The sequence below is a fragment of the Oryx dammah genome, unplaced genomic scaffold (assembly GCF_014754425.2).
Source record: "Oryx dammah isolate SB20612 unplaced genomic scaffold, SCBI_Odam_1.1 HiC_scaffold_2, whole genome shotgun sequence".
In the NCBI taxonomy this organism is placed as follows: Eukaryota; Metazoa; Chordata; class Mammalia; order Artiodactyla; family Bovidae; genus Oryx; species Oryx dammah.
In genome coordinates this window covers 160,735,697-160,753,698 of record NW_024070186.1, presented here as the reverse complement: position 1 = coordinate 160,753,698, position 18,002 = coordinate 160,735,697, and the positions used below count along the sequence as shown (strand labels likewise).

The 18,002-nt window shown below is 56.3% G+C and overlaps 1 protein-coding gene across 5 annotated transcripts in view; it reads left to right on the top strand.

The window, feature by feature from the left end:
• The window catches only part of LOC120874372 (coronin-7), a 60,567-nt gene that overhangs the window by 4,055 nt on the left and 38,510 nt on the right, over positions 1-18,002 (top strand). For all 5 annotated transcript variants that reach the window (XR_005723636.1, XM_040255750.1, XM_040255769.1 and 2 more), the window contains exons 4-7: positions 2,980-3,050; positions 3,427-3,610; positions 6,464-6,540; positions 14,678-14,728. Coding sequence is in view for 4 of the 5 variants with exons in the window: in XM_040255750.1 (XP_040111684.1) it covers positions 2,980-3,050; positions 3,427-3,610; positions 6,464-6,540; positions 14,678-14,728 (383 nt within the window). In the remaining variant the exon portion in view is untranslated. The remainder of the gene's footprint in view (positions 1-2,979; positions 3,051-3,426; positions 3,611-6,463; positions 6,541-14,677; positions 14,729-18,002) is intronic.

The following is an 18,002-nucleotide window of genomic DNA, read 5'->3' as shown; positions in this document are numbered from 1 at the left end:
GCTGATCCTCCATCCCCAGTCTGGGTGTGCAGCTCAGTGTCTCGGTCCTGATGCAGAGGGTGGCAGTTAATAAGATGACGGTAGTAAAGAATGATGGAGCTTTCCGTGGGCGCTCAGCACTGTCTTCATTTTCTTATCCCATCCTTGTTTAAAACTTAAAACAACTTTGTCAAGGTAATGTTTACATACATATAAACATTGTTTGTTTTATTTGAAGCATTTGATGACTTCTGTTAAAGTTACAGGGCCGGGTATCCCACCATTGAGTTTTAAAGCATTTCCTTTGTCCTGGAAAGACCCCCCTCATGTCCCTTGGCAGTTAATGTGTTTGCCTCAGGCGCTGAAGCCTCAGGCATTCATGGACCTTTCTGCCTCTGCAGCAGGGGCTGCGAGCTACTGTGTGGCCAGAACTGGCCCGCTGCCTGTCTTTGTAAATAGTTTTATTGGAACACGGCCACGCCTCTTCATTGACTTACAGTCTGTGGCTGCTTTTCCCAACAACTGCAGAGTTAAGGAGACGGGTACCGTATGTCCCTCGAAGCCTGAAATGTTTTCTGTCCCGGCCTTCACAGAAAATGTTGGTTGATTTTTGCTCTGTGGACTGGCCTTCTCTGGACGTTTCACATAAATGGATTCATGTTATATGTAGCCTTTCAAATCTGGTCAGTTTCATTCGGCATAATGTCTTTGCGATCCATCTAATGTAGCCCATAGACGAATTCTGCTTTCTCATCCTTTTTCATACCTTTCTGAAGTAGGTTTCTGTTTTTATTTTTTATCTGACTGCACCATACACCTTGCAGAATCTTAGTTCCCTGACCAGGGATTGAACCGGGAACCATGGCAGTGAAAACACCAGGTCCTAACCACTGGACCACCAGAGAATTCCCAAGAAGTAGGTTTTTAAATAACCGATTTTTCAGTTAAGAAAACCAAGGCTCAAAGGGATTATTAGGAACTTAGCGATGCTGGCATTGCTGCTGGCAGAGCCAGAGTCGGAACCCAGGTATTTTAGGCACAGTGCTGTTGGCTTTGTGATTCTTCTTCACAGGGAAGCAGCCCCAAGTTGGAGCTGCATGTAGGGTGGTGAGGGCCCTGTTACTGGAAGCTGGACTGGGCTTCATTGGTGGATCATAGCCTCTCTGTGGCTCCAGCTTTTCAGCACCTCTCCCCAAGGGAGCAGCCTTGCCTGAAAACTGCTCCTTGGGGCGCTTCACTCCAGCTCCTCAGACTCTACCCTCGGGGCACCAGACACGCTTCTCCCCTTTGGGTGCTGGTGGAGGGTCGGGGGGGACTGCAGTTTTGGCTGCTGCTCTGACTTTGGGGTGCCCTGCCTTCTGGGAAACCTTCTGCCTCTCAGCTCTCGGGTGGCGCTTTGGTCTCGGGAGCAGAAGGCTGGGCAGCATCTGGAGACCGTTTCTGCAGGACTGGTCTGGGGGGCAGTGGCTGGCAGCATGCTCTGATGTGGGAAAGGCCGCAAGCTGTTGTGCTAAGGTTGTAGGTTCTGAAGCTGGGCTGACTGCCTGACCTTCAGCCTGGCCCCTTCTTAGCTGTGCAGCTCTGGGCAAGTTACTTAATCTCTCTGTCCTCGTGTTCTCATCCTCCACTTGGGGATGAGGCCACAGTGCCATTCTGAGGGTCGTTGTGAAGATTTGGTGAGATGAACCCTCAGGCCACGGTCCTACAGCCCAGCTGTGGGCGCCCAGATCGGCCGCTGCTCATTCCCTTGGGGAGGCCAGAATCTACACCCAGCCTGGGCCCTGCCCTATCCTGTCAGGAGCCCGCAGGGTTGGGTGGCAGGGATTCTGTGATCAAGAGTCCAGATTGGGGTTTTCCCAGGAGTGCCTGTCCCTGTCCACCCCTTCTCTTCCTTGTCTCCAGGGTCCGCTGGCCTGGGACGGCAGTGTATCTGCTTGGCCCCGCCGGGGAGGCTGGCAGGAGGCTGGTCACTATGCTCCTTGCCTTGGTGACTCGGGCCTGGCTGTCCTGCTCACATCTCAACCAGCTCTACCCCGCTGAAGCCCCCAGTCTCACTTTTCTTCTGGGCTCTGGCTCACTCCGTGTGCCCCATCCCCCCTCCTGGTCCCCCCAGAGCTCAGCAGTTCAGGTTTTTCAGTTGCAAGGATCTGAGACCAACTCCAGCTTTCATAAGCCACAGAGGGATTTATTGGGAGACTCTTGGGGAGCTTCTAGAACTGAAGGAGCAACTGGACACACAGGCCTTAGGAGGGTCCTGCTCAGAGCTGACCGCCGCCTCGCGGCTGGCTGCTCTCCACCCAGGGCAGTCCCTAAGGTGCCTGTCACTCGGCCTCCTGTTCCCGGTCTTATTCCCTTCAGAGAGAAGCCGGCACCTGGGCTTGGGGCTGGTGAGCTGCAGGTGGGCCAGCCCTGGCTTGTCAAGGGGCAGAGAACTCCTAGGTCGGCAGTGCCACCCCAGCCCCCTCCTGCCTGGTGCCCTGACCCATGCCACCCTCAGTGTTCTCCAGGGCCTGCTGTGCCCCCTCCAGGAAGCCCCCCTCCATGCTCAGCCCTCCTCGTGCTGCATCCTCAGAGAAGTGCGTGTCCCTGTGGTGGTGGGGAGGGTCCGTGAGCGCTGAGTAGTCCATGGTCTATCCTGTTTGTGATTCCCGTGGGGGCTGCCGGGTTTCTGTTCACCCGAACTGGGCTCTGGATTTTGGGCGAATGCAGGTGCCTGGTGACATGGGGAGCTTCCCACCCATCCTGCCAGTCTCCTGCTGCTGGGCCCTTGGCCACCAGGGGCCACAGGGGTCTGGGCCTTTATCTGGTAGTTGGGGACTGTGGTGTTGGCCCACCGTCTCTAGAGTACGCTCCCCTTGAGGATTTCCACCTTGCCATCGTGTGGGCAGAGGGGTCAGCCTGGAGGCCCTGAGCTGTGGTTCTGGCCCTGGGAGAGGGCACAGTGGATTGGAACAGGACATTCATCCTCATCTGGCCGTGTCAGCTGTTTCTCTCCCACAGACCTGGTCACAGACTTGGACTTTTCCCCCTTCGATGACTTCCTCCTGGCCACGGCCTCAGCCGACAGGACGGTGAGTGGAGCGGCTGGAAGACCTGTTTGAGGCCTTATGAGGCCCAGGGCCCTGCTGGTTCCCAGTCCAGCCCCTCCTGCCAAGTTCCGCCCTACCACATCAGCTCTCGTGTGCCCCCGGAAACGTGCTCTGAGCCACGGCCGTGACCTGTGCCCTGCTGCACGGCTCCTGCAGACAGCAGGGCCCGGGTGGTGGGAGTCCTGGAGGGGACAGAGCAGAGTGCCTGGCTCCCCTACTCCGACGTCTTCCCCTTGGCCCCTGAGCCTGCCCCTCCCTTCCCCTGGGGTGGGGGCACCCGGAACAAGGCTGGATGGAGGCAGCGAGACCCCCCCTGCCCCCACCAGCCCTGGGCTTAGAGACTTACTCTTCTCTGCAGGTGAAAGTGTGGCGACTGCCGGCATCTGGCCAGGCTCTGCCCTCGGGGCCCGGGCTGCTGCTGGGCCCCGAGGACGCCCAGGTGGAGGTGCTGCAGTTCCACCCCACCGCCGACGGTGTCCTGCTGAGCGCGGCGGGCAGGGCTGCCAAGGTCTGGGACGCCACCAAGCAGCAGTCCCTCACAGGTAGGGCCACCGCGACGGCCCCTCCCCGGGCAGCCCCGTCTGGCAGCACTTTCTGTCTGTTTGCAATTTTGGTAACGTGAGTTTCAAGACACGTGTCAGGTTTCACATGTGTGTGATATATGTATGTATATGTAGTTATGTGTGTATGTATCTGTGTATTTGTTTACCTGTGCGTGTATATATAATAATAATTTTACAAGACTTGTTAACAAGCACCCTGACCCTCCCCACTTTCCATAGCCGTCTGTTTTCATCTCATTTGGCTGTTTTTTCTGCTTTCTTCTCCATATGTCTAAATAACTTCCTTATACTGTTATTTCTTGACTTGTGTGTCATTTCAGTTTTGAAAGCAGACTGCTAATTTCTCCTCCAGGAGATGAGAATTTTGCTGGCTTCGCCACTTCCCCCTGTCCCTGCACAGTGCTGCTTCTGCATTTCCCGCAGTGTATGTCCTGGTCCATGGGACTGCTACAACAGAATCCCACAGACTGGGATCATAACTGGGTTGTCTGGAGGTCTGAGATCCAGGCACGGGAGAGGACCTGCTTCCTGGTTCACAGGTGGCTGTCTCTTCACACGGAGGCAGGGGTGAGGGAGCTCTCGGGGGTCTCTCTTATAAGAGCACCAAGCCCTTTCATGAGTGTAACCTTACCACCTCCCAGTGGCCCTGCTTTCAGATTCCATCCCAGTGGGAGTTAGGTTTCAACCTGTGAATTTGGGGGCACACCAACATTCAGACCACAAATAGGCAGTGGCAGCTGTGGGTCAGAATCTTTAGTGTTTGTGTGGTTTTGACCCATCAGCAGGGACCCGCCAAGGAGCCTAGGCGTTTTCTGTGACAGAGTCACCAGATGCTTTCTGCAGAGTCCTCCTGGACAAGTTCATCCCCTTTTTAGGGGAAAGACGTGAAGCTCAGAGAACTGAAGGACAGACTTGCCCTGCAGGGCTGTGCAGACTGTCCAGGGTTGTGCAGGGTCACCGTGGTGGTGTCCCCACCTCTGGGGCAGGGACAAAGGGCCAACAGCATAACAGGTGTCTGAGGGACCTGCCTTCTGACAGTATCAGTTCCTGAGAAGTCACTCAGCGTTCACCATGGAGCCGTCTTGTGCCCCAAGGGACCTGAAATTCAAGGTACTCCTCGCCCCCAGTGTGCTCCTGGTGCAGTTGAGACCAGCCCGACCTTGCAGTGGAGGTGAAGGCCACCAGGCAGTGTGTCATCAGGGAGTCACTGCAGCTGTAACTTCCGTCTCAGGCCCTTCTTGTCTGCCCAGCTCTGTGCCGAGGGCTTCACACAAGGGGCTGTTGCCATTCCCGTATAGTAGCTGAGGTTAAATAACGTGACTTGAGGCTGCAGCACAAGCGAGTGACAGGGCTGGGATTAACTTGAGGGAGGTAGACCTTGGCATGGTAGTTACCTTGGGCTGCAGAAAGAATTACCCCCAAACCCAGAGGCTTAAGAGAACTGAAAACATTTATCAGCGCCAGGGATTTGGGAGCAGCTTAGCTGGGTGGCTCTGGCTCAGGGTTTCTCATAAGGTTAGTGATTCCACTGTCAGCCAGGGCTGCTGTCACCTGAAGGCTGGACTGGGCTAGGAGGATCTGCTTTTTAGATGGTTCACTCTCATGGTGCAGGCTGTGGGTAGGAGGCCTCAGTTCTCCCCTGTTGGCCTCCCCGTGGGCTGCTTGATCACCCTCACCACATGGAAGCTGCTTCCCCAGGGGACAGTCCCAGAGAAGCAGCAAGGAGGAAGCCGCGGTGTGGCTTATGCTGCAGCTTTGGGAAATGCATGCCCTCTGCGAAAAGCCAGTCACCAAGTCCTGCTCACACTCAAGAGGAAAGGACTTGGGCTGCACGTTTTGTTCATGTATATTTTACGTTTGTTTGGCTGCACCAGGTCTTAGTTGTGGCATGTGGGATCTAGTTCCTTGACCAGGGATCGAACCCAGGCCCCCTGCATTAAGAGCGCCCAGTCTTAGCCACTGGACCACCAGGGAAGTCGCTGGGCTGCCCATTTTGAAAGGAGGAGGTGTTAGTTTCCTAGGGTTGCCACAAGTTGAGGAGCCTAATGTAACATTTATTATCTCGCAACTCTGGAGACCAGAGTCTGGAATCAGAGTGTTGGTAAGGTTAATTCCTTCTGAGGCTGCACAGGAGACTCTGGACCAGGCTCCCTGCCCAGTGCTCCTGTGGTTCCCGTGCTCTGTGGCCTGTTGATGGCTGTCTTCCCTCTCTTCACAGCGTCTTCTGTCTGTGCATGTTTGTCTTGGTCTGATTTCACAAGGGCACCATTCATACTGGATCAGAGTCCATCCTAGCATTATCAGCTTAACTTGATGATCTGCAAAGACCCTATTTCCAAATAAAGTCGCATTCACTGGTGCTGAGGATTGGGACTTTGACATCTTTTGGGGGGAGACACAATTCAGCCTGTAACTGGAGAGGTGTCAGAATTTGTGGACACATTTTAAAATTGTCATGCTATTCGGGGAGGGAGTGAGGAAGGCCCGAGCAGGTGCCCAGGGCAGGGGTGTGTGTGACACTTCCATGGGCTGTGTGGCCCACTGCAGAGGAATGGGGAGGCATGTTGGTGGCGGGGTGAGCGAGGTGACCCAGGATCAGGGAGCTGGCTGGGGGCGTGGCCTGAGAAGAGTGGGGCTTAATGAAGCCCCGCCACCAACCTGGAGGCCCTGCTGCCCTGGCTCCTGCACAGAAGGCACCCTCCCAGCAGCTGCCCCTTCCCCAGAGTTACCCCCAAGCCAGGCCTGCCCGCACCCACTTCCCTGAGACCTTCGCTGCCCGGGACAGAGTGGGGGGACCCTGGACCCCTCCTGACCTTGGCTGCTTCTCTGCAGAGCTGGCGACCCACGGGGACCTGGTGCAGGGTGCCGCCTGGAGCCGGGACGGAGCCCTGCTGGGCACGACATGCAAGGTAAGGGTGAGTGGTGAGACGCGAGAACGTGCCTGCCAGGGCCTGAGGCATGCCCAGCTTTGCCAGGGCCATCGCGTCACAGAGCCCAGGACCCCAGCAGTACCTGTGAGGCTCCGCAGTACTTGGGGGGCAGCAGAGAACTGAAGCCAGGATGGCTGTTCCTCTCTGCTGCCCTCACTCCTCGGGCTCATACTTGTCTCTCAAAGCCCTCGCCCCACTAAGGAAAGCCCCGCACTGGTCCTTGGCCACTTGGCCACTTTGTGACCGTGGCGGAGACTTGTGTCAGGCAGCATCCACAGCAGGGCACTGTGCCAGCCCCCCTCCCCCAGGCAGTCAGCAGGCCTCAGGGTCCTTGGTGACATCAGGTCCTGTGTCCATCAGGGCCTGTGTTGGTGGGGGTGGCCAGTGTAGGTCCGGGGATCATAAACAGAAGGATAATTGTGACCCCTGACGGTGACCCAGGCTGTTTAAAGAGGGACCAGAGGTGCTTTGAGTGGTTGGAGATGCCAGGGAGGCCTGGCCTCTGGCTGGGGCCTGGGAGGGGAGGGCTCCTGGTGCGGGGCCGGGGGAGCGGGCTGTGGCAGAGGGCAGAACCATGAACACACCGTCACGCTTGTTACTGTAGAAGCAGCTGGAAAGCAGCGGAGTGTTTAAAGCCAGACAGGTTGGGGGTGTGAGGGGAGCAGGTCTGCACCGTGAGGCTCCCTGGCCACAGTGTGGACAGAGCATCTGGCCAGTGTGGTCAGGGGAAGGAAGGAGGGGTGTCCAAAGCAGAGGTGGAGCGACCTTCGAGGGAGGGAAGTAGGAGCCTCCCGGGCAGGGGGCGATGCAGGCAAGACAGAGTACCCATGAGGGCTGGGGGGGTCACGAGGCCGGCTCCTGGGACGCAGGCTGGAGGAGGGCCTGCCCCTGAGACCGTGGGGTCGGAGGCCCCAGGACGTCCCAGTGATGTCCATTGAGTCCAGGGGCTGGGCTTTGGGCAGCGGTCTGAGCTGAAGGTGGGGGCCTGTGTTCATGTGGCACCCGCAGGGTCTGAGCTGAAGGTGGGGGCCTGTGTTCATGTGGTACCCGCAGAGGAGAGGAGGGAGAGGGAGCGAGGAGGGACAGAACCCGTGAGGAGACAGGGAGCCCCCGGTAGGGGGAGGGCGCATCTGGGGAGGAGTCTGCATGGAAGCAGCTGACAGTGCACGACCTTCAGGAGCCTGTGGGGTGTCTTCTGCCTGAAGCCGCCCATGAAGGAAGGAGCCTACACAGGCTCTTCTGGGAAGTGTGGCTCAGGCTTCCCAGGGACAGTGAGGTTGAGGCTACCCTGCTGAGGAGGGGACAGGTGTCCCAGGCAGAGGGACTAACACAGTCCTGACAGACACCGAAAGAGACAGGGAGGGAGGAGACATGGAGGCAAGGAGGGAAGGGGATTGTCACAAAGTGTTTCCTTTTGATCACCCAAATACAGTATTTTGCTAAGTCACTTCAGTTGTGTCTGACTCTTTATGACCCCATGGACTGTAGCCCGCCAGGCTCCTCTGACCGTGGGATTCTCCAGGCAAGAATACTGGAGTGGGTTGCCATTCCCTTTTCCAGAGGATCTTCCTGACCCAGGGATCAAACCTGCGTTGGCAGGCAGGTTCTTTACCACTAGCACCACCTGGGAAGCCCAGGTATAGTGTGGAGTTGACCAAAACGTTTATCTGGGTTTTTCCATGGCATCTTTTTTTTTTTTTTCCCCTTAATATTTATTTATTTATTTAGCTGGGCTGGGTCATAGTTGTGGTGAGTGGGATTTTTAGTTGGGGCTGTGGAATCTAGTTCCCTGACTAGGGACTGAACCCAGGCCTCCTGTACTGGGAGTGTAGTCTTAGCCACTGGACCACCCAGAAAGTCCCTCTGTACATAGTATCCACATTACTCTACCCTGTACTTTTTTGTCCCTCTGTAATAAACATTTTTTCTTTCAGTTTATCAAAGATTTAACAAATGTCACAGGAAGCATTTTATCACACAGATTCACAGTTTGCTTAGTGGAGGGCCTGCTCTCAGAAGTGTGGATTACTTCCACTTTGTGTCACTGTGTTACAAACTGTAACATTTGGATGTATCTCTATAGAGCGTTGTTCCCCTGTGTTCTCTAACTTCCTTAGCCTGGAGCAGGGGCAGACTTTTTCTGTGAAGAGCCTGGTGGTAGAGACTCCAGGTTCTGCAGACCAGACTGTCTCCGTCAGCGCCGCCTGGTAACAAAGCGGCAGCCATGGACAGTGTATATATGATGTGAGAGCTGCAGCCTCGTGGCCAGTCCAGCCTGTGGCCTCTGCCCCACGTCCCCTCGGCTCCAGGCCCCCACCCCAGCCCCAGGCAGGGTGTCTGGGGAGCAGGTGTCTAGGGGCTGGACATGGGTCATTTCCTGTGGAGCAGCCAGAGGTGCCAGCCCTCCCCAGAGCTCACGGCCCAACTGGGCCTGGTGTGAACCAGACCCCAGTGTGGTTGGAGCCCTCAGAGGGGTCACAAATGAGGCTGCAGAGGGATTAATCGGGAGGCAGGGGTGTCTCCCAGGAGTCCTGCCATGTTCAGAGGCGGCCCGTGAAGGCATGCGGCCACTGGGAGGGGAGGGTGGGCTGAGGTCAAGTGAGGATGTGTTTTGAAAGGCAGTAGGCACCCTGGCTGGGGGCCCAGCATTGGGGGTGACCTGATCAGATGGCGCTGTGGGGGTGGGGTGATGGTGAGGAGCACGGCAGCCTGGGAGGGGGCAGGACAGTGAGGAGTGACTCCCTGAGGAGGGCCTGCCAGAGCCCAGGAGAACCTAGAGAACCCAGGGAGGGGACGAGAGCCTCCGGTCTGGGGATGGTGTGCGGAGGGCTCGGGGGCTGCATCAGAACCGTCTCTGTTGAGACAAGGGGCTCATGCTGTCCCCACGCTGACCGTGTGCATGGGTGTGGGTGGCGGTGTGGGAGGGGTGACCGCTGTGGGCCCTCAGCATCCAGGGCTGAAGGCCGTCACCACCCAGCCTGCGGCCAGGCTGCCCCCGAGGTACCACCCCCAGGGGCTCCCAAACTCCAGACTGGCTTCCTGCTTTGGGGGTGGGGGGGTCCAGCCCCTTCTCCCCAGCAGTCTGAGCTCCATTTACCATCAAAATTGGGCACGAACTGGGGCAAGTGGAGAGAGAAGATCCATCTAGTCACAGAGCCCCACTTCCCCATCGGGTCCCAAGACGATGACTCAGCTCCATGCCTGCTGGTGTCTTCGTTGGGAGGATTAGTGGGGCCATCCAGCTCCAAGTCTGGTGGACCTCTGGCCCTCTGCGCCCGGAGCCCAAAGGTGCAGGGACAAGAAGCAAAGATTTCCCAAGGGCATCGCCGGGGTGGTGCCCGGTGGAGGCGCCCCTGTTCCTCGCCCCCTCCATTGCTCTGCCTGTGGGGCTGGCCGGCGCAGGCCCCTTCCTGCTCCCCTCCCAGCTGCTGCCGCCGCGGGAAAGGAAAAGTGGGTGGCCGCTAGGGGGCGCACTGGCCCCACAGATGGCTAGACGTGGCCGGCTAGGCCTCCTTGGTTGGGTGGGCTGCGCTGTTGAGCCCAGCGCTGTGCTGGCCCCGCCAGCGCCACGCCAGCCCCCAGTGCCCTGTCTGGACCCTGGTCTGGACCTGACATTGGGATTCTACGCTCCATGGCCCAGCTCCCCAGGTGCCTCTGACCTCTGAGAATTGCTGCCGTCACACCCAGTGCACCCTGGGTTTCCCAGGTCACGGAGCACGTGAGTGGTGGAGCTGGCATCCTAACCCTGGCCCTTTTGTCTCCACGGTGGGGGGAATGCCCTTTGCTGCCAGGAGGCCTTCTCTCTTGCCTGTCACCTCGAGATCCAGCGCTGCCCCTGCTTGACCCGCCCTCCTTCTGGCTCCTGCCGCCGTCTCTGTCCTCAACCTCCAGTGGTTCTTTCCTGGCCGCCACTGTCTTTTCTGTGTTCATTGCTGTCTCTCTCTGTGTCTCTGTTTTTCCCCATCCTCTCACTGTTCTTTCTCCCTCAGTCCTGTGTCCCTCACTGGCCCCATCTGTCTGATCTCTGTCTCTAAACAAACTCATCCTGAACCTGAGACTGTGGAGTGGACAGTGCCTCAGGGTTAATCCCTGGACTGTGCCTGGTGCCCACCTGGCACATAGCAAGGGCTCAATAAACTACAGCCACAAGGCTGTGCTGGGCGAGACCCGAGAACCCTGGGAGCCTGCCAGGTGTCAGGAAGGCCTGGCTTTCGAGGACTCTCCAGGCTGGACCCCTGCCTTGTCCATCTGTGTGCTTGCCCAGTGCCCCCCATTTCTGCCATGCCCTCCCCGCGTGACTTTGTCTTCCATGCACGTCACATGCCAGCAGACTGCCGTCTCCTCATCTTCAGTCATGCTCTGTCCTCTTCCTCGAATGCCTTTCCCTTTCCAGCCCAAGCTCCCCTTGTCCTTTGGGCTCAAGTCAGGTCTGGTTCCTCCCCAGAGTTACCTGTGACCACCTCTGAGTGGCAGACACCAGCACTGTCTGCATCCCAGGCAACTGGGAGGGACCAGGCAGGCAGGGCCGGGAGTCGTATATCCCCCTCCATCCCCACTCCATCTTGCATCAGTGAGGTGCACTTGTTAAACCAGTGTTGCTACAGTAACTAAAGCCCACAGTTTACATTAGGGTTCACTCCACGTACTTCCTGTGGGTTCCCACAAGTGCACGACGTCCTGTGTCCCTCCTTACAGCATCACACAGGATAGTTCTGCTCCTCTAAGAAAGTGCCCCGTGCTTAACCCGTTCATGTCTGCCTGCCTCTTCCCAGACCCTCAGCAACCACTGATCTTTCTGCTGTCTCCATAAGAGATTCGACTTCTCCTGGATGTTGAGTGCCACATAGGTGAAATCATGGAATGTGTAGCCTTTCCTGATTGAATTATTTCACTTACTTAGTAATATTCATTTATGTATGGGTCTTCCCTACCTTTTTGTGGACTGATAGCTATTTTTTAAATTTTGGCATAAAAATGCTTATAAAACTTACTACTGTAACCATTCTAAGTGTACAGTTCTCATATTAAATATTTTATGTTGTTCTTAAGTTGAAACTCTGCACCCATTGAACAACTTCTCTTTGCCCCCTTCTCCAGCCCCTCATAATCATTTTACTTTCCATACCTAGGAATTTGACTACTTTAAACACCTCGTATAAGTAGAATCATACACTGTTTGTCTTCCTATAACTGACTTACTTTATTTAGCATAATGTCCCTCAGGAGCGTCAGTCGCTCAGTCGTGTCTGACTCTTTGTGACCCCATGGACTATAGACCACCAGGCTCCTCTGTCCATGGAATTCTTCAGGCAAGAATACTGGAGTGGGTTGCCATTTGCTTCTCCAGGGGATCTTCCTGAACCCAGGTCTCCTGCATTGCAGACCGGTTCTTTACTCTGAGCCACCAGGGAAGCCCATGATGTCCTTAAGCTTCCTCTGTATTATAGCATGTGACGTAATTTCCTTTTTCAGTCTGAATAATGTTTTATTGAATGCGTTTTGTTTATCCATTCATCAGTCAGTGGACCCTTGGATTGCCTCCGGATCTTGGATTTTGTGAATAATGCTGCTGTGAACATGGGTGTGCAAATATTTCTTTGTGACCCTGTTCCCAGTTCTTTTGGGTTTATACACAGAAGTGGAATTGCTGGATCATATGGTAATTCTATTTTTAATTTTTTGAGGAACTGCTTGACTGTTTTCCATATCATCTGTACTGTTTTATATTGCCACAAACAGCGCATAAGGGTTCCAGCTTGCCACATCCTCACCAACACTTGTTATATTCTGTTTTTTTTTTTAATTAATTAATTCATTTATTTTCGGTCACACCCAATGGCATGTGGAACTTCCCCAACTAGGAGTCAAACCCATGCTCCCTGCACCAGAAGGGTAGAGTCTTAAACTCCCAACCACAAGGGAAGTCCTATTCTGGGGGTTTTTGACAGCAACCATTCCGTTGATGTGAGATGCAAAATCTTAACCATGATTTTGATTTGTGTTTCTCTGGGAATTAATCATGCTCAACATCTTTTCACATGCTTTTGGCCATTTGTGTATCTTTGGAGAAGTGTCTGTTGAAGTCCTGTGCCCATTTTTAATTGGGTTATTTGTTTGTTTGTTTGTTTTTTGTAGTGTGAGTTCTTTATATTGTCAAACGCAAGGTCACCGAGGTTTTCTCATATGCTGTCTTCTAGAGGTTTTATTGGAGAAGGCAATGGCACCCCACTCCAGTACTCTTGCCTGGGAAGTCCCATGGACAGAGGAGCCTGGTGGGCTGCAGTCCATGGGGTCGCGAAGAGTCGGACGCGACTGAACGACTTCACTTGCACTTTTCACTTTCATGCATTGGAGAAGGAAATGGCAACCCACTCTAGTGTTCTTGCCTGGAGAATCCCAGGGACGGGGGAGCCTGGTGGGCTCCCGTTTATGGGGTCACACAGAGTCGGACACGACTGAAGCGACTTAGCAGCAGAGGTTTTATAATAAAGGTTTGCATTTTAATGTTTAAGTGTATGATCCATTCTTAGTTGATTTTTGTGAAAGACGTAAAGTGCATGCCCAGATTGATTTCTTTGCATGTGGATACCCAGTTGTTCCTGTGCCATTTGTTGCAAAGACTGTCTTTGCTCCTGTGTTGGAGACCAGCTGGCTGTAGCTAAGGGGGTCTCTCTCCGTGCTGTGTTCCATTCCATTGGTCTGTTTGTCTGTCTTGTGTGGACCCACATTGCCCTGATTCCCAGAGCTTTAGGATATACTCCAGACCAGCAGTCCACCACCTTTGTTCTCCTCCTTTCCTGCTGTGTTGACCATTGTGAGTCTCTTGCCTGTCCACATAAAGTTCAGAATCAGTGGGTTGATAGTCACAAAGTAACATGTCAGGATTTTCATTGGGATCATATTGAATCTGTATGTCAAGTTGGGAAGAACTGATATCTTGACAATACTGAGTGTTCCTAGCTGTGAACATGAATTAGCTCTCCATTTAAGTCTGTGATTTCTTTCATCAGAGTTTGGTAGTGTTCCTTGTGTCCATCTTATATATATTTTGTTAGATGTATAGCTAAATATTTCTGGGGTGTTTTTTTGGGGGGTGCTGATATAAGCAATATTGTTTTACATTTCAAATTCCAATTGTTCATCGCTGGTTGATTGTTTTTTGAAATAAGAAAATATGAACCGTGCTGACTGAAATGAAGGGGAGCCATGCTAAGATGTAAAAAGAAAAAGCTGACCACCTCTCACCTGCCTCAGCCCTGGTTCCCAGTGTTAGCACACGTCCTGTACCTGTCAAGACCGTTCTCCTTACTCAGCACTCTTGCAAAATATACAGGAATGTGGTCAGACAAATAGAATCACACCACCACGAATTACTGGGCATCTTCCCTTTTGCATTTAACAGTTCATCACGGCCAAACCTGTAAATAGTCAGTGGGTATAGATTCTGTCACCCTCCCCCAATTCTTTATGCATGTGTGCTTGTGTACACGTTCACACACTCACACACGCAGAGCGATTATTCCACAGAAATAAAGCTGTTCAAAGCATGGGCATTTTATTTTGTTTTTTGTTTTTTTTTCCTCTTTTTCTATCTGTTCCCATCCCCACCTTTGGGTATTCTGGACCAGTAACTGCATGCTGAGTGATGGAGGATGTGTAAGCTTGCCATCCTCATTAGACACCAGGTTCAGTGCAGAAGTGATGTTGTCCTGTGAGCCCCTCTAGCCTGGACAGGCCCAGACACGTATGGCAGCTGGGAACCTCAAGTTTGGTTCTGGGCTTTGGTTTCTGTGTCTGTGACGGGGTCGTGGGATAGCACAGCTTCGCAAGGTGGTTAGAAAGATGGGGCGAGATCATACATATAGTAGGTGCTCAGGAAATGTGAACCCTTGTCACTGGGTTCTCTGTCGTGGCCGCCTGGGGCTGACAAGGGGGCCTGCCCCTTGCTGTGAGGAGGAGGAACCCGGGCTGGAGAGGGCTTGTCTGGTGGGTGATGCTTGCCCTGTGTACTGCGGGGCAGGACCATCAGAGCCTGGGGTTGGAGGAGGCCGGCATACCGGCCCCCAGAGACCCTCCCTGCCCTAATTGTGCTGTTTTCTCTTCTCGGCTTTTCCAGGACAAGCAGCTGCGGATCTTCGACCCCAGAGCAAAGCCTGAGGCTGCCCAGGTGAGTCGTGTGGGCAGCAGGGCTGGGATGAGGCGGCAGCAGGTGTGGGCAGGGCAGCCAGCCTCTGGCACACAGGTTCTGCCATGCCCGTGCCCTGGCCCAGGCCCGGCAGGCACATGAGGGTCACCTGGGTGGTGGTTCCTGCAGCTCAGGCTGTTTCTGGGAAGCGTGTTGCGCCTTGGGAAGGTCCAGCTTTGACCACAGGGTGGGGCGCAGCCAGGCTGCTCACAGGCCTTCAGTGGAGCCATCCTGTGGCTTCAGGAAGCTAATTTGAGATGCCAAGTTCCTCTTCTTTGAGACCTTCATCCCCTCCCAGCTTTCCTGGTACTGTCAGCGAAGGTTGGCCACAGAGGAGCAAAGAGACCCAACCCCTGCCTTCTGCACCCCTCCGGGTCCCAGGCCCTGAGCGTGTTTGGTCCAGTCTCCCAGCCAGCACTGGGGGGCCTGCCCGACCCATGGGCCCTCAGCCCTGAGCGTGTTTGGTCCGTGTCTGGCTGTGCACAGGTGCGTGTGGCCCCTCAAGTTCCGAGAGAGGCCAGGCCGTGGGTTCATGCTGCAGGCACCGAGCCAGTGGGGACTCGTTCAGTCGTTCGAGGGCAGCCCGCTGCCAGGCACGGAATGTTTCACAGTGAACAACACGGGGCAGTTGCTGGGGGTTTCTCTTGTGGGAGCACTTTGACACTTCCCCGGGGAGCTGGCTCGGGGCAGAGGCTGGGGTGATGCTGCAGACAGCCTGGGGCAGGACAGGCTGGCCCAGGAGCCCAAGCGAGGGGCCTGTCACCTGTGTCGTGGGAGCTGTCAGGGTTATAAGGCAGCAGTGAGGTGGATGGGTTTACATTTTTCAAAGTTTTTCTGGAAGCTGAGGTGCTACTTTCCTAAGGAAGGTGCAGTGCAGTTCAGGGTCCTAGCACCAGCTTTTGGGAGGAGCTCCCCAGCGAGGCCCCAGGCCCAGCACAGATGCCTCAGCTCTGTATCTAGGACCTGTTCCCTGCCCAAGGTCAAGGCTGAACTACCAGTCTAACTCCAAGCAGCAGTAGCCAGGGGGCTGTATTCCCCCTGAGACACACACACACAACACAGAGACACACACACATCCAACAGCCTAAACCCAAGCAGCAGTAACCAGAGGGCTACATTCCCCCAACCCAGTATGTACACACCCACACACAACACACACACACACAGATATACACACACACACATCCACCAGTCTAAACCCAAGTAGCAGTAGCCAGGGGGCGACATTCCCCCGACCCAGTATGTACACACACACATAGAGTCCCCCGAGGCGCGCGCACACACACCCCTTCACACAGCTAGCTGCAGCTCTTTGCCTAGGACAGGGCAGTCAGCTCCACTTCCAACTGGCCAACCACCTAAAGGAGGCCCCATCCTGGCAGATGAGCCAGGCCCAGCAGAAGTGGCTTTGGCCCCACCCTGGCCGTGCTTCCACCCACAAGGCTGGCCCCGGTCTTTCGGCCCCATCGCCCTGTGACCAGTGGGCCAGCCGTTTGAGCCTCAGGGCAGCCTGAACAGCCGGCCTCCCTGCAGCTCTCTGCAGAACGCCTCCAGTGTTTGCCCAGAGAGAAGGACCAGGCTCAGCTCTAGGAGAGAGACCGGGGTGCTGTCCTCTCAGCTTTCTCTGGTCGGTCGCCCTCTGCTCGCCAGGGTCCGTGCAGGCCCCGGCGCCAGGCACCTCCATCCCAGCCCCAGCCAGGCAGCGCCCCTGGCCCGTCCCCCAGCTGAGCGCTTTCCTCCCCTCCGTCCCCCGCAGCGAGGAGGAGGCGGCGACGGCGCTGAGGTGGAGATGCGGTGGCCGCCGTCCAACGGCTGCGAGCTCAGCGAGGCGGGGGGAGCCCCCCTGAAGGGGGTTTCTGGGCCGAGGAGACCTGGGAAGAGCGTGGGTGGCTGCCACCCCCTCACCGCTCCTGGGCCGCTGCCTGTGCTCGGCCCCTCAGCCCGCGGGCGCGGGGGCAGCGGGGCCTGGAATGCCGCCCTCCACCCGGCCCTGCCCCCCGCTTCCGCCGGGGCATCTGGCCCGCACCTGGCTTCCATTAGGAAAACCGCTGCTGGCGGCCGGGTCGGCGTGAGCTGAGGGGCCAGCTTGGGGAAGAAGCCTTCTGGGAGCGCCTCCTCCGGGGACACTCCTCACCCAGAGCGGGCACTGCCCTCCCTCCGGCCTCTGCCCCCGGGCCATTCCCGCGGACTGGGACCTGGGGGCTCCTCCCCCACTGTCTTTTCTGAGCCTGGCCCCTGGCAGCTGGAGCTTGGAGCAGGAGATGCTTAGGCGGCTCCCTCCTGCTCACGCCCCCTGCTTTGTGTTTTGGTTCCACTGATGATGGATTTCTGTGTCCCAGGCCCTTGGCATGCACAACCTCCTTCCACCCTCCTGAGCATCCTGTCAAGTCAGCCCTTTCATCACTTTTGTCCCCAGGGTCACAACAGCTCACAGCGGAGGCAGGTTGGGTCCATCTTACTCCAGAGCCCTGGGGGTCCAGAGCCCCTTCACTGTGCCAGGGCCCCAGGGGCCAGGGAGAGGGGGTGGCCGAGGCCCTGAAGCCACGGCCGTGCCAGGGAAGGTAGCTGCCACGGTGAGGGGTTGCCGAGGGATGGGGAGGCTTGGACCGGCCGGCCTGGGCAGGAGCAGTCAGAGGACCCCCGGTGCAGACAGAGGCAGGCCTAGGGGCCAGCATCATGACTGAGGAGGGGCGCGGGCAGGTGATGGGGGGGTCTCACCGCCAGAGGAGGTCCCCTTGGCCCAGACCAGCTCAGGGCTGGTCTTCCAGCCGCCCTGCCCCTCACAGGAAGCGTTGCCGTGGTGACAGAGAGGGGGTTTGGCGGCACTGCAGCAGCTGGAATGCCGGGTATGCGCCCGAGCTGGGCAGGCGCTGCCTGGCCGCAGCCCTCCTGTTCTCTCCTTGGGGCCAGGTGTGGGGGAGACATGGACGGAGGAGGGGGGACTCCTCCACCTGCAGGACACCCAGCCATCGGTGAGAGGGGAACCCCAGGGCCTGACCCACAGGCTTGGCTCACCGTCAGGGGCTCCCTGTGACAAGGCTGGGTCCACGATGCCGTCTGCCCTCTGCCTCAGGAGGAGGAGAACCTGGGGATCCCGAGGGGAGGCTTCTCCTCCCAAGTCCCACTGAGGTCAGGGGAAACTTGCCAGGATTGAAAACGAAAGTCACTTCAGTCCTCTGGGATAGAGGCCTCTCTTAGTTGCTGGGGCTTCCCGTGGTCCCTGGGCAGACTGAGCCGGGTGTACCCACAGCAGGCG